General features: G+C 39.6%; 1 protein-coding gene across 12 annotated transcripts in view; it reads left to right on the forward strand.

Moving 5' to 3' along the window:
- Nucleotides 1-24,379, forward strand: part of GRM7 (glutamate metabotropic receptor 7) — a 538,586-nt gene that overhangs the window by 85,047 nt on the left and 429,160 nt on the right. For 3 of the 12 annotated variants that reach the window (XM_073351189.1, XM_073351192.1, XM_073351190.1), the window contains exon 2: nucleotides 9,197-9,268. The exons of 8 other annotated variants lie outside the window; for them this stretch is intronic. In XM_073351189.1, coding sequence (XP_073207290.1) covers nucleotides 9,197-9,268 — 72 coding nt within the window. The remainder of the gene's footprint in view (nucleotides 1-9,196; nucleotides 9,269-24,379) is intronic. One more of the 12 variants, XM_073351191.1, reaches the window with a different exon arrangement.

Below are 24,379 nucleotides of genomic sequence, written 5' to 3' on the forward strand. Positions count from 1 at the left end.
CCCTGAGCAATTTAATTCACCCGTAGATTCAGTTACCACCTCTTCAAGAGAGACTCTCAGATCCACATCTCCAAACATTTTCTGTTTAGTCTTGCATCTCCAGCTTCCTGTTCAGCTTCAGTTATTAGATAATCTGCCCTCAACTCAAATTAACAGGGCAGAAACTGATCTCCATGGATAGAATTCTAGTCCTATTTAAGTCAATGCCATTAAGTTTTCCCATGGACTTCAGTTGGTCCAGGATTTCATCCTTCTCTTTCCACCAAAGGCCTCCTCACTTCTGTATAATCATTGGCAATTCCAAACAGGCTCACAACCTTGGCTTTGTGTTCAAAAGGCTCTCTCTTCTCTGTCTCTCCACAAACTGTTAGTAAATCCCCCCTGTTTTAATTCTATATCCTCTCCAAAATCCTTCCATTTCTCTCTGTTCCCAGTGCCAAGATTTTGGGAGAGCTTATCACCAACTTATTTTCTAGCTTCCATATCAACTCACCCCTCTTCAATCCATCCAAAACACTGCTTGCAAAAAATATGATCATGTCCATCTTTTTTTCAAATCCCTTTACTAACTTTCCTCTGTTTCACATAATCTTCAAGCTCTTTATTTTTGCCTTTAAGGCTTTCACCATATAACCCCTGTCTGTCTGCTCTCATCTGTTTTCACTTTCCCATTACTTCTCCAAATCTCTGTCTAACCATTCCACATCTCTTCCTACTCTTGACTTTTTTTTTTTCCTGGCCATGATTATGGGTGTGGAGCATTTGAAAATATAGGCCTATGTAAATAAAGATTTTGAAGTCTGGTAAGCAAATGTGCAAAGCAATTCACACTTCTCACAGGTACCACAGAGGGTTAGCATGAGTGTGGGCCTTGACCCCTAGGAAATTTCTCTAACTCATTGGACAACTACGACAAAGTGCAGAAAAGAGCAAATAGGATATTGGTGGAGTATGAGAAAAATTTCAGATCAGGACTTTCAATTAGTGGTTATCTTCTCATTGTCTTTAGGACACCTCTGTATAGACAAATACCCATAGCAGACCTGGGAATAGGTCAGAGATCCTAACTCTCAATGCATCTGCCCCAAACCATTAGAAAACACTGCCTCCCACACTGGAAAGAGTAAAGAAAAGGGAAAGAAAGAGATACTTGTTGCATTAGGAGGGAAGTTAAGGGCAGATAATCTGCTTGCACATGTTGTTAGACTCGCAATAGAGGTCTCTCTACGGGATGGGAAGCAAATATACCAGACATAGTGTTGGTAAACAATACTCTAAATGGTCTTTATTGATTACAAAACAAACCTTACTCACTCCACATTTAGACCACAAACCTACTACATCAGAGTCCAAAGGTCAGAATGGTCCCGATGATCAGCTAAGGTTCCTTCCGTCAGGATAAGATCATAAGATATGGGGAGCCGTCAAAAACCACATCTATATCCACACGGGACTCTGGATTAATAAACGACTCCGATTTGCAGAAATTATAGGCATCCATTTATAGTCCATTCTGTCGCATCTTCAGTTCTTTGCCTTTGTTTACTAGGCCTTCTTCCCACATAATTCCAAAGAGACAATCCTGGGTAGGCTGCCATGATCCAAGGCATGCTATTTCCTCCAATTATTTTACAATGTTCTTTTTATATCAGTCTAGCTGGTGTTATTTCCTTTTCTAATGATTTTCTGTATTTTTCTCGAACATAAGATTGTTTTTGCACAAAGAGTTCTAAGAGCCCTTGACCTTGCTTCCGTTGCTAACTTGCAATGCATGCATTCATGTCAAGCACGTGTCATTCATACCAGGCCTCAATGACCTATAACATATTACATGGATATATGAATCTCAATGTATATTGATATCTATCACTATAGATATAGGTATCTATATATCTCTATATACACCCCAACAACGGAGGCAGTACAATACTTTGTTAGTGCTTGTCTCCCACTCTTGCTTTTTCTCAACTATTCTCTGTAGGCAAACACCAACACTGTTGTAAAGATACTTCTCTCTTTATTTGATCATACAACATGCCTGAGCTTATTCAGAATTTCCTTATATTTATGAAAACAATACAAGATCAATCCAGTTTAGAAACTAACAGTAAAAACATGGCATAGACCCAAAATCTTTCTCAAACAAACTCGTGGCAAAGATGCTGTCGTGGAGCAACTGTCTACTAAATTCTATTTTCTCACATTGCAAAGTCAGTGCATAAAAGTCCAAAGCACATGATAGTCAGCAGGAGGCTTCCTGGCGTCTTCACTGGGCTTTGGATCAGGCCCCAAATTGATGCACCTTGAAATTTGAGCCAAAATTGCAGTTAAAGACAACTGGATGAACAATGAAGAAGTGTATTTTTTATACATTTCCAGTGATTTATTCAGAGCTAAAATTCCCATTGATTTCAGTGGGCTTTGGATGCTGTCCTTTGTCTTCTAACTATTGTAACTAATGTAGTGTGTTTAGCAAAGCTGCTAAATTATTCTACATAATTCTCATTATGGAAGGGCTATAACGCTATCAATCCTACTTCACTTGTTTTGCCAATTAGATCGTAAACCCTCTGATAAGATAATTTTAGCTATGTTTGTAGACCATCTTACACAATGGGGATGAATCAGGCCCTTGAGGATACCATATTTTGTTGTTAGAAGCACTGGACATAGATGTGGGTGGGAAACATTTTCAAGAGTTAAAAAATCCTGTTCTGTATTGGAATGAGACTAAGATCTTTTGAAAATTTTCAAGGGGAGATAGACATCCCCCCGCCCCCTTCCAGAATAACCTGTTGGGTAGGGCACCTCCATAGGAGACGCATGTTTGGGAGGTAGACACTTGAATCTGGGTCTCCCACATCCCAGGTGAGTGCCCTAGCCACCAGACTATTCTTGAGTGAGGGAAGGGGAGAGAGAGTGGTCTTTTCTCTTACTCCTTTTAACCAGAAAGTCTATCCTGAGTCTACAAAACCAAAAAGGCTCTACAAAAAGTTTTGGTTTTGATGAAATTTTTGGTATTTTCAGATGAAAAACACTTCATCAGAAATTTCTGGCCAACTCTAATTAGAAACATTTTTGTCAACTTCAATGAGTTGTCCTATGCAGCCAGAAAGGATAGAAATAAATCAAACTAGCTTACCATGTGGCTTTTGATATTACTTAGGGCTAACTCTACGTGTTTGTTTATAAGGGTGTTGAGTGTATTCTGGTCATTCTGAGACAAAATAGATTTCTTACTCATTTTTAGAATATTCATTTTTTTCTGGAGTTTTAAAAAAAGATTATGAATGTATAGTTGGTGAGCACAGTGAGTTAAAAAGAAATAGAATTAAGATCATCTGTGTAAAGCCATTTAAAATGGTAGAGGGGGACTGCGTCTTCCCTATGGTGGAGCAGAGTGGGTCTTATTAGCGGGGTGGAGCAATTCAGGCTGGCAGGGAAGATCGGGGTTTATTGTATCATTGAACAGAGCAAAACAGAGTGATGGCGAAGCAGGACTGTGTACATAGCCAGGACTGGAAGCCAGGTGCTGGAGCAGAGTGGTTTGTGTGGGGTACATGGGACTAGTATGATTTTTTTACCTTCTGTTTTGATCTCTGGTTTTACAGATTAACTTCAGATTTCTGACCATTATATTAACGCTTGCTGCTATTGATTCCTGTGAAAGTTGGATGCTACTGTATAATTCCTTCCTGCTCCAAAGTAACAGCACTGAATGAAGTTACTGAGCATGTACGTAAATGAGTAAAAGTTTTGATATATCTATATGTCCTGCCCTACCAAGGGATACGGTGCTGATATAACCTATTTGTTCCTTATTCATTTGTATAGATCTCTCTCTCTCTCTCTGATTCTGTTTGCCTTCCTGCCTGTGTCTCTCTCATTCTTGCTTGTTTTTTTTTTTTTTTTTCAGAAATGCTGATCATCCACAATTTCCACTAACACTGCCAAAACTCAGGCCCATAATCTTCACCTACATATGCATTGTATACGTGTGAGTGTATCTGCCACCAATTCTCTGGGGCTAGACAATGACTAAGCATCTGTTTTTTCATTTCTTATCACCTGCTTCTACTCAAATAGAAAGGAGCAAATAGGTCATGTCAGTATAGTTTGTCACATGATATGGCATGATACAGGTTGACGTAACCTTATGCATTTGGGTGCATGAGTCACACTGCATCAAATATATATCTATATCTATAAGGAAACCTGTAGGTATGCGACACTGGAGATAGATAAATAACAATGCTACCTGCAACTTGGTAGGCAACCTGTGGTCAGTGAACCTAGGGTTAATGGCTGATAGTTCAACAGATCTCTAGGTTGTTTTTTTAAAGAAATGCAGTTAAATGAGCATCATTAGTGTTCACATTCTCAGCATGAGGGTGACTAGAGACTGAAATAAAGCTAATATTCTTTTCCCATGCCCAAATAACATTCTCTAAGAGTTACAAACAGAATGACTCGGAGAGGTAAGCATTTTCTATATCTCCTGTGTCAGAATACAGTATTCATATGCTGTAATCGAGCAAATGGCCCATGAGTCAATCCAGATATATTTAAATGCACAAAAGTGAAGTGATGTCCTGCAAATATTTTCAGGTTTTCAAAGTCTGATACCCCTACTCATGTTGAGTAGCACCTTAATCCCAGTAAATTGTAAAGTAGTCCCACTGAAATTAGTGAGACTGGGCACTCATAAGGGTACTGTTCAGCATGAATAACAGTGGGAGAATCTGGCCCTTTGTGTTTTGAAGAGCATATAAAGCAGAGTAAATATTAAGCAGAACTTCTACCAATGTAGGGATTCCTCAGAAAGTGGATGTTTTATAAACATACTTTAAAAGCAGGTAATTAGAATAAATGATTGAGAGGCTCTTTAATGTTTAATTTCCTGTCATGCTTTCTAGCAAATAAGGATCTATGAAAATTATCTGATTTATTTTGGTGCTTCCTGTAAACTCTGCATTATTATGTTGTTAATAAACATTTACATACATCAAATGTACATTTGTACAAAATATAGAAAAAGACTTGCTACCTTTCCGATGGAGTATAAGGCCTGATCTAAAGCCCATTGATATCAGTAGAAAGACTTCAATTGACTGCCCTAGACTTTGCATTAGGTGCTTTAATTCTTGACCTTACACCATTGGAGTAGATGGGAGTTACGCCATTGACTAGAGGCTTCTATAATTAGAGGCAAGCTGGTCAGCTGCCTATGGGGGCAGGTTTCTGGGCAGCTGGCTAGGGGGCAGAGTTGACCCTGATGCCCTGAGAAAGGGATGGCTGGCCCAAATTTGAGTGGCATGCTGAAGTGTTGTCTAGATAGACCGCTTTTGTTGAGCAGCCTCTGCCACTGACTTCAGTGGTCTTTGGATAAAGCATTTACAGAGTAAAATAGACAAAACACAGTACAGCTCCTTTCTAGGCAGCAAAAAAAACCTTGATTTTTAGGCATCAGGATTCTGAAGTGAAATTTAATGGGAGCCTAGAAGTCTCAGTTGTCCAAAGACAACAGTCTAAATGAGTTGGCTGCCTGCTTCAGTCAATCATGAAGCCCAATAGAGGTTTTTAACTTGTGAATGTGCAGAAACAGGTGCTGGGAGCTAGGTTGTGTCCCTGTCAAATTAGAGGGCCCAGGAACTGATAAGTTACTTTAGCTCATTTGAAGTGGAATCACTTCAAATGAATGGAAATGTATAATGGAAAACATTGACTTCAACAGATATAATATAGTTGGTTTACATGTGTCTTAATGGAAATGATGATTTTGGATTTAATGGCATTCTTAGAATCTTATAGGAATGTGATAGAAAATAATAATCTGTAACTGAAAATTAATTCAAATAATTCCCATTAATAATTAACACTCCTATCTTAGAATCATCTAACATCTATAATTTAGTGCAAGGGCAAGGAGAAACACAGCTAGTAGAGAGTTTAATCTCTCTTTGTTCTGGAGCTCTCAGGTTTACACTCTGCCAAGAAAAATACTGAGCTGAACTAATCTGCACTTGATTCACTGTTTGCAACTCCCACTGGCATTAATGGGAGTTATGGATGCAGACTGAGAAGGGAATAGGCTCTGTATTATGTTCACTGGCGTTTTTCAATTAATCATAGTGCCACAAGTGAGCTTCTGTTGACACTATTTAGTACCGGGAGTCACAATATTAACTGGAAATAGTTTCTGAGTGCCAGTAATGTGCATTTAGGCTTCAGTTCAGCAAAACACTTAAGCTGGTGCATAACTTTTAAACATTGAAGCCAGTGGAAGTGGAGCACATGCTCAAAGCTAAAGAGAGGGGTGGATGGATTTAAAGTTAAGCACCAGCTTAAATGATTTGCTGAATGATGGCCTGGACCAGCCTTTCTCTGAAAGCTGTGCATTTCCTTCTGATGTCTTTAACAGCCATGCAAACTCATTCGTGAGCAGAATTTCCCTTGCACATTTTGAGGTGGGCACACCCAAAGAAGCTCTTCTATCATAAGGTTATTGGGGCAGGGCATGTGTCTTTATGTTGTATAGGACTTAGCACACTGGGTACCTGATCCTGCATGGGGCCTCTAGGTGCTAGTCTAATACAAATAATAACAAACTCATATGTAATATCCATTTTTTCCAAACCCACACTGGTCGAAATCTCCAAGGATAAGGCTATTGTGAGTCAGCAGCATAAGGAAATGTTACACAGATACCGTCCCAAAGCAGTGATGCTCCTTTTGAACCACAATCTTGTTTGGGTTCAGTTCAGCAGACCTGAATTTAGCTGGTTCAGGCTGGCCTAGCTTTCTGTCTGGGTCTTTGCCCAGCTCTGGTATTTTGTTTAAGAATTGTAGGTTCTGGGATGTCTGCACTAAGAATACTCTGGATGATCAATATAGCATAGTAACCTGTGTCACCACTTTCAGTGTACTTCTACTACTTACTCATGGGAATAAGGTAGCGATGATTTGGCCCATAGACTTTACACAGCAAACACCGTCAGGCTGAGTGAACTATAAACTTGTAGTATTGTGAGTTTCCTGGTTGGTGCATGGATCATCCCCTTCTATGGAAAAAAAAAGTGGGTCCAAGCACTCTGAAGGAGGAAATTCCTGTGGTGACTGGCTTCTTGAAATTGCCCTATATTATCCTGTGAGACGTGGGGTTTTCCCACATTCCCACACAGAAAAGTCTGCAGGGCCCACCCCCAGTCTGCAGATCTGGGGTTGGCTATGTTCCATATGTGAAAAGGACCTATGCCTCCACGCTAGCTAAGGCCCCAAAGGCCACTCCCCTCCAATTCCTTTTCTGTGTATGCCCCCTGATCCTCCTTGGGTGGCTATACGCAAAAGGTAACACCACCTCAGTCTGTGTTCTCTTTTTAGCTTCATTTCTGCGGGGCTGGAAGAGAGGACAATATGCATCCCTGCTCCATCCTGTTCTCCCTCAGACCCACCCAGTCTCCAATTCTTGTTCAACACAGAGCTCAGACCACAAGCAGAAGCTTCCATAGTATCCAGGGTGCTGGGGGTGCTGTGTGAGTGGCCACGTGGAAGTGTGGGAGGTTCCTTCCTCCATGGGTGGATCTAATAGGGGCATGATATGGGTTTGCTAGGTCAAGTAGATCACTGCCTACAGCACTGCATCAGCAACTATCCTTGTAACTTAAAATGTGGATGTATTAAATGGCATTACTCTCCTGCTAAAAGCCTGATTCTGAGAGGTGGTAAGCACCTGAAGCTCTCATTGCCTTCAGTGCATAAATGTTCAGCACCTGTTAGGATCAGACCCTAATACTGGAATCATATGTAATTTAATACCATTGTGTACCGATTTATTAACAATTCGGAATATGCACCCATAGCAATTTAATTTCCCATCTACTGGCTGTCTGCTGCAGTGTTTTCTTTGAACCACAGATCTTCATTTGTCTTTGGGATTGCCCTCATCAATTCTTATCTGCACCAGGTCAGCACTCTGTTTCTTGTTCTTGAGGACCACCCATATGGTACAGCCATGCCCTGAACTTGCAGTAGGAATGCTGCTTGCATTGAGGTGATAAAGACTGAGAGTAACATGTATGGATTATCTGATTAAAATGTAGACAAGCTAAAATACTGCTCACAAGGCCTTTTGCTCATTGAGAGGAAATTTGCATGTAAATCATTTCTGTGACCTGTTTAAGGTCCCAATTCAACACACAACTTCTGTGGGGCTATATCCAAAAGGATATGGAATGGCAGAAAAAAATACATCATATGGTTTTAAGCAATCCAGAGTCCTGCTATGATGCCACACTCCATATTAAGAATCTCCATCTGAGACCTGATCCAAAGCCCACAAAAGTGATGGGAGCCTTGTCCTGCATTTGGGATATGAGGTGCTCAGCACCTCACTGGTTCAGACCCCTAATTGTCCAGTTCAGTGAGAAATTGCATCTCCAAAGAGAACAGCAGTTAGAATGCAATTTAACTGAGAAGTAATGGCCCTATATTGCAAGTATCTTAATTGAGAACCTTTCCTTTCAGAAGAGTTGTACATCATTTAATAGTACAAGCACTCATTTTCAATTTCATTTTCACACTGCCATTTCCAAATAATTTAAAAATAATTCCCCTGAATGCAACTTTTATCAATTTCTACAGAGATTATTAAACCAAGTGTCAGTTTAACAATGGCTCCCTTCCTAATTATAGATTCAATTCCACATAAAACCTCCTTTCTTTTTAATTACTCTTTGACATTTGATCTGCACAATTTCACAGCTACCAACAGTTGCTTCCCCTCCCCCACCGTTAAACAGATCCACTAAATTACTTTTGTTTTCTAAGAAACATTCTAAATTCTTGATTAAGCAATTGAAGCCATACATAGAGCAGAATCTTTCTGCTTTTTACACCTACACTTACCCATAACCCTGGCGATGGACACTTTTTATCAATATTGTGAATAGATGAGATTAGTCTATAGATTTGTTATGATTCCTTTGTGAGACAGGTACATGTAGGTCCCATGTTATGATTCCTCTGAACACCGATTTTGTGTATATAGTTCAGGTACTTTAGGAGCAGTGGATAGAGAGCATTACCCTGGTACTCATGATACCTGTGTTGTATTCTTGGCTTGGTTGTGTTTACCATCCCTTGTAAAAAGTTCTGAAATCTATCATTTCACTCAGTTGATTGATTCTAATTTCTTCAGCAGAAAGAATCTCATCCGAAGCTGACAAATCAACAAGACTCTTTCCACTATCTTCAACAGGCTTCAGATCAGGTCCCATGTTGTTCTGTTTAGCCCTGGTCTAGTGAAGCATGTGTTTAACTTTGACTTTAATAGGACTGCTCACAAGCTCAACGACTGTATTTATGAGTTCAAAGTTAAGCATTTAAATACATGCTTTGCAGGATCAGGGCCTTTAATACTATGCAAAGACCTCAAATAGCATACTTCACCTGTACCTTTCTTATGTTTGAGATAATGAGCTACATTAATTGCACAGTGAAATCTCAGATTCAGCAAGCATTACTCAATAGACCTTATTTTAAAAAGATGTCACTGTCTAACAAACACCACTGAAAGGGACTATTTATTTAAATAGCACGAACAAGGATCTGATTTGAATCAATGTGATAATTCAGGGTTTCTCATGCCAGCTGATGTGAATTGTTTTGTCAGTCTGAAATGTGTGCTTCATTGTGTATTGTTTTTACCTCTTGTTTAATTTGAAGGGGGCTCAGAGATTATAGTGTGTGTGCTTTAGCAACAATCGCATGTGGAGGATCCTTAAAATAGGACAGTGTCAAAGACTGGAGGCAATTAACAAGCTTGCCACACACAAGCATCTGTATAATATCCCTTTAAACCCCTGTATGAAAAGGTAGGATATAGCACATTGAGTAGAACACTTAGGCCTGGTCTATGCTGGGGGGTGGGAATCGATCTAAGTTACGCAACTTCAGCTACGTGAATAACATAGCTGAAGTCGACGTACTTAGATCGACTTACCGTGGTGTCTTCACTGTGGTGAGTCGACTGCTGCCACTCCCCTGTTGACTCCGCCTGCGCCTCTCGCGGAGGTGGAGTGCAGGAGTCAACGGGAGAGCACTCGGGAATTGATTTATCGCATCTAGACTAGACACAATAAATCGATCCCTGCTGGATCGATCGCTGTCTGCCGATCCGGTGGGTAGTGATGAGATACCCTTAGAAATTCTCTGAGAAATGGAGGCTGGGGGGGCGCGGGGGGCGAATAAGCATGACGTCTGGCTCTAATATATTCATCATAATACAAGGAAGGGTGGTCACAGAATCCTCAAAGAGAAAATATATATTAAGGAGGTTTCAAAATTTCCTATTGTTAAATGATAAACAGAGAATTCATAAACAGTAAGGTAGAAGCCCAATTTGTAAGAAGGAGGGATAAGGGTTCCTCTCTGTAGTGCTCCTAAAGAAGTGACAATAAAAGAAGTGACAATTTCCTTAGGCAATAATGACTTTGATTATGCTAAATTGTGGGTTTGTCTATTAAGGATGAATAAGAACCATCCTTCTCCCCACCCCCACATGGGATGGGCAACCCCCACTGCACACACTTTGGCCAGCAGCACTGAGTTGGTATGAGGATGTTGTACTTTGCTGCTGGTGCGGATGAGCAGGAAATCTCTCTCACCCTGCAGCTAAAGCGGAAGAGGGGAGTAGTTGGCTAAGAGAAGACATTGCCTTCCCTGGGATGCTCTTGGGGGTCATGCAGTATTGCACTGCCCTGTGCTACAGATTTATTTTATCCTTCTGGCACAAATTAGCCATAAATAATTGCACTGCAATATTTTGTACCTTCCACTAGTATCTCCTATAGTAAGTATAGAGAATACAGCTAGTAATGACTCTGATCTGTTTATCTAAAGCAAATTTGGTAAATATACAAGTGAAACTGCTGAGGAAATGCACATTTCTCCACGGTCTTCCACCTTGCGTCATCACTTCCACCTGTTCATGGTGATTTGAAACAATAACAGCAGTGTGTGGAAGTAGGGAATTCAGATTTGGTAGCATTTTTATACCCACTATGCACAGGTGGAGATGATGATCTGAGGTGCTGAATCAAGCCCATTACATGTAAAGGGAGTCTAATTGTCAGACACATTATAGGAGTGATAAAAATTATTCTTGCAATTGTTGCTCACAATAGAATGGAATCATCTGAGCAAACAAATAAAGAAAAAATGAAGCATAATAGAACTTTATGAGCATTAGCTAACTAATTTCCATGGCAGCCATGGGAAAGAAATACCAATATTCATAATGTACAGACAAGGCAGAGAAGTTATGACTTACTGCAGACACAGAGGGAGCAACTGTAAGACCTGTGATTACCCACGAGGATATTTTGGTTTCCAGTCCTGTGTTTAGATCAAGCTGCCCTAACTTCATTTATCTTCATTTAAATATAAAAACTGTGGTTAATTTTCCCTTCACTCGATGAAACTCTAGAAGCACATTTTATATCACAAAAGTTTAATTTTGGGGGGCCTTCAGAGAACCATCTTCAACATTTAGATACCAAGTAACAGGTCCTTAAGAACTATCCAAGATAGATAATTATAGAGTGAAAGGTAGGGATTTGCCCTAATAGAACTTCGAAAGGACTCACCTCAGAGCACTATGAAAACTTAGACCTAGTGAACTACTGTGTCTCTTCGTATCCACAGTATTGACATAATGCTGTATGTTTCTTTTTGAAGAAACCAGTCCCTCAGGGAATACAGTAGAAAGCAAATTGATTTCGTTTAAGTGAACAGTTATTTATAGTGTGTGTGTGTGTGTGTATTTATATATATATACATTTCTGACAAGGTACTATTTAGATGAAAAGTGCCATTTATGATTTCATTCTTTCAGTGAAGTGAATTCAAGTAAAAAAAAAACAACCTTCATTATCATGGGAATTAGTAATATTTTTTCCTCTTTAGCTATGCTGAGCTGAAGTGCATAATAATAATGCTGCATTGGTATAATTTTGTTGGATGGAGGACAAAATAGTCAAGCTATTTCCCATTTATAACAAAATGGTAAGTGCAACCTCTGAAGTGCAAAAAAGAGTGAGTCGTTCTAACTTGCTCTCAGTAAGTAGTCAAGATTGTAATTTCTCCTGTGTGCCTTCACAAGGGAGTAAAGGCCATAATCTCATTATCACCTGAACAATGCTGCTGTATGTGCTGGGGTGAGAAAAGGAGCAGGCTCTATGCAACTCTTCTCCACTTAGGTAAGCAGTAAATTGGTGGAGGAGGGGAGGAGAAGAGTGAAACAGTGGAGCCTTGGCTCTGTGCCCACTAATGCCACAGCCAGTAAAGATGGGCTGGTACAGTTGAACAAATCTGCTCCTGGTCAGAGATAGTAGCAGATCATATCGGGGGTTGGACTAGATGACCTCCTGAGGTCTCTTCCAACCCTGATATTCTATGATTCTATGATATCCCCACTCTTTTCCCCCAGATGAGTTCCTTCCCTAGGCTGCTGCTGAGCAGTGCCTCTGTGAGCCAACCCTTATGTCTCAATCTTTCACTGATGGCAGACAGTGACTGTGGTGCATATGGACATTAATAACCCAGAGATGTGTAGGAGAAAGGTCCTAGAAGCTAAAACGTAGTTTAATACAGAAAAAGGCTTTGGACCAGGGTCTCTGAGGAAGCTTTCTCTAATGTACACTGAGTTGCACAAGTAGAGAAACCTAAATAGAAGAAACTTCTGTCTCAATGTGTGGATGAGAAGATGGTATAAACAAGAATGGGGTTAAAATTTATTAGGCACTGGGGAAATTTTTGCAGATGGGAAAGCTGATTAATTCTGGACACATACAAGGTCAACAACACAAAAGAACTTCTACCTCTGGTAAAGAAAAGGATAGAGACCAAGGCTGTAGTGGAAGAGAGGCTTGCTTTACTAATTGACATAAATTCTGGAAAAACAAGAAGTGTCATGGCATGTGGCCAGACATAAACGTTTTAAATGTCTATATACCAGCGTGAGAAGCTTAAAAGCAAGAATAGGTGAACAAAAATGCCTGGTAATGGAAGAGGAACTTGACATAATAGGCATAAGAGAATCATGGTTGAATGACAAAATCAATAGGATACTGTAGTATGTGATCATAAAATACACAGGAAGGCCAGACTAGGTTGAAGAGGTGGGGTAGTAGAATTGGATCTAAAAGATTTTTTAGACTCTAAATAGAATAAATGTCTGTAGTAGAATCTGAGTAAATGCAAATACCAATTTATAAGAATAAGCATATTAGTAAAAAGAAAAGGAGTACTTGTGGCACCTTAGAGACTAACCAATTTATTTGAGCATAAGCTTTCGTGAGCTACAGCTCACTTCATCGGATGCATACTGTGGAAAGTGTAGAAGATCTTTTTATACACACAAAGCATGAAAAAATACCTTCCCCCACCCCACTCTCCTGCTGGTAATAGCTTACCTAAAGTGATCACTCCCCTTACAATGTGTATGATAATCAAGTTGGGCCATTTCCAGCACAAATCCAGGTTTTCTCACCCCCCCCCCCCACCCCACACACAAACCCACTCTCCTGCTGGTAATAGCTTATCTAAAGTGACCACTCTCCTTACAATGTGAATGATAATCAAGGTGAGCAATTTTCAGCACAAATTCAGGGTTTAACAAGAATGTCTGGGGGGGGGGGGGGTAGGAAAAAACAAGGGGAAATAGGTTACCTTGCATAATGACTTAGCCACTCCCAGTCTCTATTCAAGCCTAAGTTAATTGTATCCAATTTGCAAATGAATTCCAATTCAACAGTTTCTCGCTGGAGTCTGGATTTGAAGTGTTTTTGTTGTAATATCACAACTTGCATGTCTGTAATCGCGTGACCAGAGAGATTGAAGTGTTCTCCGACTGGTTTATTAATTTAATTATTTAATTTAATTTATTTATTTAATTAACTTAGGCTTGAATAGAGACTGGGAGTGGCTAAGTCATTATGCAAGGTAACCTATTTCCCCTTGTTTTTTCCTCCCCCCTCCCCCCCCAGACATTCTTGTTAAACCCTGAATTTGTGCTGGAAATTGCTCACCTTGATTATCATTCACATTGTAAGGAGAGTGGTCACTTTAGATAAGTTATTACCAGCAGGAGAGTGGGTGGGGGGAGGTATTTTTTCATGCTTTGTGTGTATAAAAAGATCTTCTACACTTTCCACAGTATGCATCCGATGAAGTGAGCTGTAGCTCACGAAAGCTTATGCTCAAATAAATTGGTTAGCCTCTAAGGTGCCACAAGTACTCCTTTTCTTTTTGCGAATACAGACTAACACGGCTGCTACTCTGAAACCTGTCATATTAGTAAAGTTATACTACTGGCATCTTAATCAGGAAAAGGGTAATGAGTGTGCAATGTTAAAGGAAGATCCAGAAACAAAAAATTCTAATAAAACTGTGATAATGAATTAGTTCAAATGTCCGAACAAGACAAGATTTATTTGATACCATAAACAATTGCTTATTGGAACAGTTAGTCCAAGAGCTCATGACAGGAAAGAGTATTCTCTGTTTAATCTTAAGCTACAGACGGGAGCTGTTTCCAGATGTAACTAAATATGTACCTATGTTTTATAAAAGTGCTAGAGAAGATGCTGAGAATTGCAAACCATTAAGCCTTATTTCACGATGGGGAATTTGTCTGAAATGATTAAAAATAGAATCATTAAACACCTCAAATGAAAATGAGATGATAGGGGAAAACCAGCCTGGCTTCTGTAAATGAAAATCATGCAACTTTAACCTATTAGAATTATTTGAGCTTGACATAAAAATGAGGCTGGCAGCAGATGAACTCTGATAGTAGGAGAAAGGCAGGAGAAACTCAGAGCAACCAGCCATCACCAGAGTGTGAAGAAAGTGACTGAGTAATGTAGTCTCTTGTTGACATCACTGGGGTCTAAGGGTTGTGAAGATACCTGGTGGTCCTACTTCCCACAGTTAGAGAAGTGATTGTGCCACTCAAGGGAGATGCCTATCCTGCTGCCCATGTGGCTGGAGGAGGAGAGGCCATGAGGGGCATAGGTCCACAGAGATGAGGCAGTACTTGGTGAAAAGTAGGGAAGAGGAACTCAGGAGGCCCCAGCTAGGTTGCTGTCTTCCTTTCTTGCTCACGCTCCCCGCTGCTGGAAAGGTGTCAATGCCTGCACGGTTTAGGGATTCAATTCCAAATAACTTCTCTAATGTATTGATTAAATCTCTCTGCTTAAAATAAAATAGAAATATCCCCAGCAAATTACAGACAGTCTCTTACTAAGCAATTAATCAAATTATCATCAAGAAAATATTGGTTAAATAGACTGGAACTATAGAGGTTTAATATTAATTAACTTCCCATGACATGAAAGCAGTTAAACTGCAGTTTTGATCCCCATGATGCATTCATCATTCCAGAACCCAGCAGATCTCCTGAGTTCAGCTCTTCTAATATAAAAATCCTCTGCCATGGTTTGATTTCCTGTATGTTTAATTATCTCTGACTTGCTAGGAAACCATTGTCCGATATCAGAGCTTAGTGAAATGAGAGATTACGCTATTTCTTGAAACTTACATTCATTCCTTGAAACTTCTTTTTGCCAGAGTACTCTCGATAGGAACATGATTGCCTAGAACCTAATAATATAGATTGAATTTGAATTAATTCAGGACTCTAGTTTATGGTTTTATCCTGTAATAGGTTTGCTTTTCCTTTCCTTGATAATGCAGGAAAAACATGTTATCCCTCCTTGTGACATTGATTTAAGTGACACCAGCCTCATAGTATCTTCACATCCTCCCTAAAAACACTACCACTGCATAAGGCCTAATGGGATGAATTTACCACTTGCTTAAAAAATGTGCTCGTCCACTGAAACCGGTTATTCCAGCAATGTATATACAGCCTGTCTGAAAATTTCAGTAGTACTAGTTAATTTAATATCTCTGCCTCTCATAGAGGCAACAGGGAATTGCAATGCAAATGCCATCACCACCTTGCCAGTCTGCCCACCAGAAAAAGGTGTGATGATTGCCTGTTGTGATAGAGACAAGGAGTGCATGAGTGAGCATGCTGGAAGAGAGGGCATGTGGGCAGGAAATAGCAGGGAGGAACAGTACTGGCAAAGTTCTCAGCAGTACAAGAAATAGCACACTGCTGCTAACTGGCAGTGCAAGCAGAGAGGAAGAACTGGAAATATTTGCTGTTCTTATGTGTACAGATATTTTAACTCCATGGGCCACATCCTCACCAGCCTATCTCTGAAGTCAATAGAGAGATACCTGTTTACACTAGTTAAGGCTCTGGCCCCATGAATCTAATGAAAATGAATTTCTAGTTTTACTGTGTTTTTGCATTTGATAAAAAGTACTCTAGCCTGGGACATACTGATTTGTATTTGTGTGTGTGTGTGTGTGTGTGTGTGTATAAATGTTCTATTGTGGTGTCAGGGGAACCCAAGAATAAGAATCCTATTCTACCAGGTCCTGAGCACCTCCTGGAAGATGCTAATTTCTCACTACTTTTGTGTATCATATTAGAATTGAAGCTGGTTTGCATCTTGCAGTATTGAATCCTGTTAAAGAAGGTAGAAATAACTTAAAATAGTCAGTGTTGACTATCTTCTAGTAGTCCAGTGAGTCATCAGCAGTAGAGCTTGCTGAAATTCTTTGAACCAAAAGTTTATGTCAAAAGAAGTTTCACAGAAAATTCTGATAATTGTTGATTTTTTTTCACTTTGCGCAGAGCATTTTGTGTCTTTCTAAAAATAAACAATTTTTATTGAAAACACTATTGAAATGGCTATGAAAAAGTCATTTGCCAAAACCCAGGGGTTTTGGTACATTAAAAATAGTGATTACCATTTCAATATTTTTAATGTGGGGGGGAATCACACAAGTATCAGAAAAACCCCAAACCAAAAATGTATGAGTTTCCAGTACTGTGAAATTAAAACAACTTCAAAATTTCAAACATTTGCATGAAAGTAGCTTTTCATTTTTGACCATCTCTAATAAGTAGTGGTCTCACTGAGGGCATATTTAGAGTATCTCCAGGTGATTAGTTTGAGCTCCATTCACTTAGCTTTCAATTGAGAAAATCTGAATGGAGCCTGTGAGTGCTGAATCTCAGGCTAGCACCCTAGACCTTCATCCCTCCCTCTTTAGGAGTGACTATACAAGTTTGATGTCAATCTGAACTTGTCCCTTTCTGATTTGTAAGAGTTCATTCAAAGCTGTCTGTTTTTGCAGGGAAGTATTCTAACAAGCCCCTTATACTTTTTGAGAACTAGAGATGAAAAGCCGTTTAGAAGACCAACATTATTATTACTATTTTATTTTAATTGTCTAAGTCCTAAGCTCTAAAGGGAAATATTTTTTTTCTTTTAAAGGTAACACACAAATTGATGTGGTTGATAGTATTGGATTTCAAGTGCAAGTCTGGACATTTTTCAAGCTCATCCTAATATCTTAGAATGAGGTTTTCCTCTCTGTCATAGAAACAGCAGATGAATAAAAGCTGGATTGTGGCTAGACAAGCCATTCATCGAGTTTTTAGCCAGGTAGTCCTGGTTTTGTTAACTTTTTAACCCATCCCCATTTAAACGTAGTTTTGATGATATCAGAGTGTGCTACTCTGCCTTTGGCAGGCTACCTTTATAAATGGAACTACATTTCGCGTTTTAAAACACAATGCGTGAGTCTCTTACTCAATGATTCTGGTCTTTTCCCCTCTAAATACAAATTGCTTCACAATTAGGAAAGGCGTATATACATATGCTACAAAATATGCTACAAAATCTCCGTTCACTTCCATTTTTTTCACTAGAGGGAAGCCACTTAGCAGAAGATGGTTCAATCCATTGCCTTTGTTTCTAAAAGAGTTGGCTCAGATTTGTTTTAATTAAAAAAGGGTGTTTTAAGATAGCCTTTTAAGATATTCAGTGGCACATAAATGCACTCAGCATTTCATTTCTCTCAGGCAGAATGTGCTGCATGTTTTACAGTATGTTTCACTGGTGGTCACTGAAAGAGGCCATTGCTAGAACTCATAGTATTGGGAAACACTCAACCACCAGGAGTCTTAGTTTCAATGAATCACCTACTCAATAAATGAAGAGTCAAAAAGATGGTTTGAAACAAATTCCTGACTCAATATAGAGCTCATTTTCTTCCTTTGGAAACCGAGTCAGCAAAAGTATATGGAGCAATCAGATGTGGGGTTGCTATTGATATTTCCATGGACTATGTATTGTGCTTGTAGTCACCTTGAGAGGTAGGATAGTCCAGTGGTTAGGGTAGTACCCTGGGATTTAGAAGAGGCGAGTTCAATTCCCTGCTCTGCCAGAAACTTCCTGTGTGACTTTGGGCATGTCACTTAGTCTCCCTGATGTTGCCTGATCTATAGTTTATGTATTAATTATATTGATTACTTAAGAATTGCCAGTTATCACTTTGAGGGTTGACAGGTTCTTGTCCCAAAATCCAGGCCTACTAGTATTTAAATTACCGTATAGGTGGGGACCCAGGTGTTCATTGTTGCAATACTCGCATTATAGGAACCCTTCCGTATTTAAAATAGTTTATTAATATGTTTTTGCTAAGTCACAAACACTCTAACTCAGCAATGTAGATAGAGTAATACGGTATGAATATCCATACTCATATATCCCTTGCAGAACAACCTGAAATGTTAGCCGTTACCTTCCTCATTGCCATCACCTTCTTCCTCATCACCAGTGGCCATCATTTTGGCCCCTCCCAGGGGCTACATCTCTCTCTCCTCCCGCACACAGGTTGGGACACAGTTTTATAATAGTTATGCTGACTCCCCTATGTCTACTGCATATTCAATAGGGGCTTTTCCCCTCTTCCTTATTTGTATTTCCTCACCCTACCAATGTTGAGGTGCCCTTCTCCTATAGGTTAGTATATTAATGATCTCAACTTATTACCATATACGTGAATGTGTTGCCATGGCATTCTTGTGGTCAGACATCTGTGGATGTTAGCTCATATTCCTATGGTTGGCTGGGGGTGTTATGGTAAAGTCCTATACATTCTGACAAAATTCTCCATCACACACACTATTCTCAGTTCCCAAAAGTTGGGGGTTACTGTTGGGCCATTCATCTGTACCAACGTTCATAGGTCGCAAGCCTTATGCAAGCTGCTGAACCTAATGTCTTACAGGTTACAGGCCTGTAGGTTCCTTGCATTGCTGCTGATTATAATAAAGGCAGAATATAATGAAGGCAAAGCAGTGAATATAATAAAGACTAGCTCGCCCTATAGGTTACACTGTGCCTTGGTTTCCTTATCCATAAAATGATGAGAATTGTAGGCCAAATACTGTAAAAGGTTGTGTAGTGCTTGATACTATGGGAATGGGGGCCATATAAGTACCTAAGATATGGGGAGTTCATCAGGTTTGGGGGGAGGTATTTTTTGGTATTACATGTATTTTTCAATATTAAAAGCATCTATATCTAGGGATAGGTACTTTCCTAAGCTGATGGAAATAAAATACTGTTGTCCCTTCCATATTCCGATACCACTATCCTGTTCTGCTGCCAATATTGCCCCTCTGCTGAACGTATGAAATATCTGGGGCATTATAGGTTAGCTTCCCTATAAAGAAAGCAGTGTTGCAGTGCATAGTACAGTTTAAGTGTTTTATTTAGACACACGCACCATCCTGGAACAGACATTGTCAGACAGCATGTAAAATAATCCATTGTCTCAGGAATCTCAGCCCAACACCCATACCAGGATTCCAGACAGCAACTCTGTCTTAAGAATGGACTCTAATCAGGGATGAAGGCAAAGTGCAAACTCTCCTTCTACTCTCACTGCCTGGTTTCACAGACCTGCTTCTACCAGAACCATACATAATGAGGATGACCAGATAGCAACTGTGAAAAAACAGGACCAGGGGGTTGGAATAGGCATCTATATAAGAAAAAATCCCTAAAAACAGGACTGTCCCTTTAAAAATGGGACATCTGGTCACCATATACATAATGCAAAAGAGCAACACAGCATGCCTTCCCAATATTGAATACTTGCTCACGTGCTGAGGAAAAAGATACTGGGAAGACAATGAATACAAACACCAGCTGTTGCCACTTGCTCTAACAATACATACGTGAGTTCTTGATCGTGGATTATGCCCACTCTTGGTAAATTTGCAGGGGAGGAGGTAAAAAAAAAATCACATTTACATTTTAAGCCTTCTGCCCTGGAAAGTATTCATTTAAAGGATCACAAGTGTTCGGAATCTATGTATGCACTTCGGTCATGTTCCCTAGATTTTTCTACACAATCATGGGGGCTAAAAATGTATTTAAAAATGCTGAGATTCTCATGTGATCTCTTAATTCCAGGAGCTGGGGATTTGAGAAAAACACCAGCTTTTGTGAGACTTATGATAAAATCCTGAGAGTTGGCACTACTGACTGTATTGTCTTTTTTTTAAATTAAATTCTGTTCCTTTACAAACTCTGGGCTAGCTTCTCAGCTGGAGTAAACAGCATAGTTCCAATGAGCTCACTAGAGTCAGTTTACTCCAAATGAGGATATGGCCCTCTTTGTTTTAATGTCTTTCCTTGATGCTTCTATACTTTTAAGGCAGCTTGTTTATTTATCTTTCTGTCTCTCTGGTCCTGTGAAGATGGACCCCTCCGACTTTCTGTTGCCTAGAATGTGGTTTCCTTGCTGTAGCAATTCTCTTCCTGACCTACAGCCCAGTTTCTCTGCAGGAGCTGCCATTTTTCTCTCTCTGCTGCTATTTCTTTGGGATGGGATATGCCATCTCCTCCCGTGCAGATCTTTTCGTGCCTTAGCTGCTACCTCATTTCATCTCAGGCAGGCTGTCCAAGCCTGAGGGAAACAATACCTCACTTCTCTGCAGAAGAGTGCCCCTGATTTGTTGTTTTCCTCTGCTTCTGCCTTTTTCCTGGAACTGGGTTCCAGCTGGCTCTGACATGTCATGTGGTGTAGAGACGCTTGTTGTTGCAACAAAGGTATTGATTGGTAGTAAGTTCTGCAATGTGATGCAGATGGGTGGATTCCTGCACCCATATGGCGCCTCACTGCAAACAATTGGGTCAGCATGGATGTAGGGGTCTGTTCATGCAGACCACATAGCAGGATTAGAGCCATAATCACTGTCATTTCTAGTTGCAGTGAGACTTTTATGAATTCTTAAAGTGCCTTACAGCGTAACTAATTAAACATCCACTAGTCACCCCAAGGTTTTATTCTTGCAAGATTGGGAATGTTAAGATACATGTTAGTTGCAGGGGAAATTCTGGCTTGATAACAGAACCAAAATATTTTAAACTGGATAAAATGTGGTCACGCCTGTTTACGTTTGGATAGAAAGGTATTACTCGGATGTTTCATGCCAATCTGTTTGAGGCCTCGTCATGTCATAGCTGTTCTCTGCAACTTGCAAGGACTGTTACTGTGCTTGAAATTTAAATACAGATAGAAAAAGAAACTGAACTTCCTAAGTTCTGAAATAAATTAATAGAATATTCTTTGTTTAATGTAATTTGTTCTAAGCAGCCACTGATGACTGAAGAGCAAATGAGGCAGATTAGATTGTGGCTTGGAGAACAGGTGCAGGTTGTGGGGGGGGGATGTACATTTATTTTCTTAAATAATGTGTGTGTATTTTTACCTGACTTCCCCTTACTTATAGTGGGATCTTACACGAGAGCGGATTGGTGATTTTCCTCTGTCATCTCTATCTCTGTAGTATGGTATATGTTTACTGAATACTGTATATAGAAATAGTTATGGCCTTTGTTCAATAAGATACAGAAGCATGTGCATAACTTTAAGTTTGCAAACAATCCAGCTGAGTCTGATGAAATTCTCATGTGCTTAAGCATCTCACTGAATCAAGGCCTACATGCTTCTCTTTAATTTAAAAATAACGTTTTAAAAAGAAAAATTCGTCCCATTATATAAATAAGATCATTGTGATAATTGTTTCACTTAATGGTATTTTTGTATATGTGGGCCATAGAATTCTTAAACTTGCAGTTAAACTAACGTGGGCTAAGATCTCATGAACCAATCAGGATCAGGCCTGGTCAGCAGTTCGATCGAAAACTTCCAGAAAGGGCCTCAGGTTGCTCCAGAAAGCACTGTCGGACACTTGTCCCCCCGTCCCCCCCGTCCCCCCCACCCTGTTTAACAATGGTGCAGTATCCCAACATGATGTTAGGAGCTGGGGAGCTCACTCTCCAGGGCCGGCTCTAGGTTTTTTGCCGCCCCAAGCTCCAAAAGCACAATTGCCCAAACAAACAAACAAACAAACAAACAAACAAACAAACAAACAAACAAACAAACAAACAAAAAAAAAACGCTGGAAGGCTGCCCCTGGAACTGTGCCACCCCAAGTACGTGCTTGCTTTGCTGGTGCTTAGAGCCGGACCTGTCGTTCTCTCTCTGGTACTGGAGGTGCATTATTTTGTAGTTGGCTGCCTTTCAGTGGTGGGTAAGTAAATTCTTTATGTAGGCTGTAAAGTGCTGTGGGATGAATCATCCTCCTCATTCTTCCTGCACCATCAGGTACATAAGGCAGAGGTCAAACTCGTGTGATAACTGTACATTTATATAGTAACATTAATCAATCATTTATAGTGATCACAGAACACTGAAATTAATAAGATGGTTTAAGAAACAATACATATTTTTTTTATAAAAAAAATAATCAGGCATGTTCAAAATGTACCAATGCTGGGTTAAAAAACAAAAACAAAACACTTTGTTAACTTTGTTAACTATGACTGTATTATATCAGTAATGATATACCGGCTCAATAAGCCAGTATTGGCAGCCAACAGGCAGATGACACCTTTGACCAATTAATTCACTATGAATAAAATCCATGCCTGAAATAGACTCTGATGTGCCCTTGGGCTCAGCTCACAGAGAGGCCAGATTAATTTTTTTTCTTGAGTTGGAATATGCAATAATTGTTGTGTCTCAGCAGGTGGTATGAGTAGTAAATTTATTTTCTTCCCTGTGCTAGTCAAAACATGCTCCTTCATTTTAGGTAATGAACTTTTTGAGAGGAACCTTCCAGGAGTTGCAGCTTTGTTCAAAATTCCAACAAGCCGGGTTGAAAGTAGCTCACTTGAATCTTGATAGTCTTTATAACTAGCATGTCTTTTTATTTTAAGTGGCTTTTTATGTTTAAATAATGGAACTTTGGAAGAACAACCCTCTTCTCATTTTCTCTCAACAGTACTCTGTAACATTAAAATACCTCCATCTCATTGACTTGCCGTTCATTTTGAGATCACATCAGAAAACATCCCTCTTCTCCTTAGCCTGCAAATGTTATTTTTTGTTTCTCTTTTAATACTTTGTTTTTTATTAACTGTGTCATTTAATTAAATGTGAAGCATTTTGGGATGAAGTTCAAATGAAAGATGTTCTTCAGAATAGCATTGTATTTCATTGTGTATTTTAATTATGTGGGTTTTTTTTCCCTCCCTTAAAGCTTAAATGTGTATTGAAGTACACAATGCAACATTCACACATCTTGTGCAATTAGCCACTGTGTGCAGTGTCTGATTTTAGAAGATATGGATTCATTTACCTTAGGGCATGTTGAAGCTATTCACATAATTTAAATTGTTTTCTGTGCTCAGATTTCTTCTTCTCATACTGTACTTAGAGTAGGTTGGTTGCAGAATTTTATTTTATGTAACTGGATTAGCTGTGCCTGTCTGTTAATACTCTGAAATACTAGGATATTGCTTTATACATGCTGTATTTTCACTTGTTAAATGTTTAGTGAAGTTAGTACCCATGAAAGATGGCAAACAGATGGCTCTGGAGAGAACATGTAAAGCACAAACATTGGCACTATAAGCTTCCCAAACTAGTCCTCAGAAATATGCCTCAACCTTCATCTGGGGGGGACCATATCCTAGAAAATATCCTAGTTTCAATGGCCTATTTAGTTTGTGGTCTCAGTGCTAAGACTGTCAATAAGGTCAATCATAGTGATGGTTTGGAGATTTACTTATTAGGATTTGGGACCACCTATATGTAAGCTACTGGAGAACCTTCTGATAGTAACAACTTCCAGTCATTCCTGAGCCTGGCCAGATTTGAATTGGTGAGCTAGAGGTGAAAGACTCTTATTAACAATATTGTGACCTATTTAGTGCCACTGCAGTTATGCTTATGAATAAATTCACACTGTGCTATGGGAGAGGAACACATTCCAAGGGTTCAAAACAGTGTGAAGCAGGAATGACAGGTTGTAATGCCCTTAAACTATGCAGGAGTAACTCCACTTCATCAGGATGGTCAGTCCAGTGCA

Source organism: Lepidochelys kempii, chromosome 7 (genome assembly GCF_965140265.1).
Source record: "Lepidochelys kempii isolate rLepKem1 chromosome 7, rLepKem1.hap2, whole genome shotgun sequence".
Taxonomy (NCBI): Eukaryota; Metazoa; Chordata; order Testudines; family Cheloniidae; genus Lepidochelys; species Lepidochelys kempii.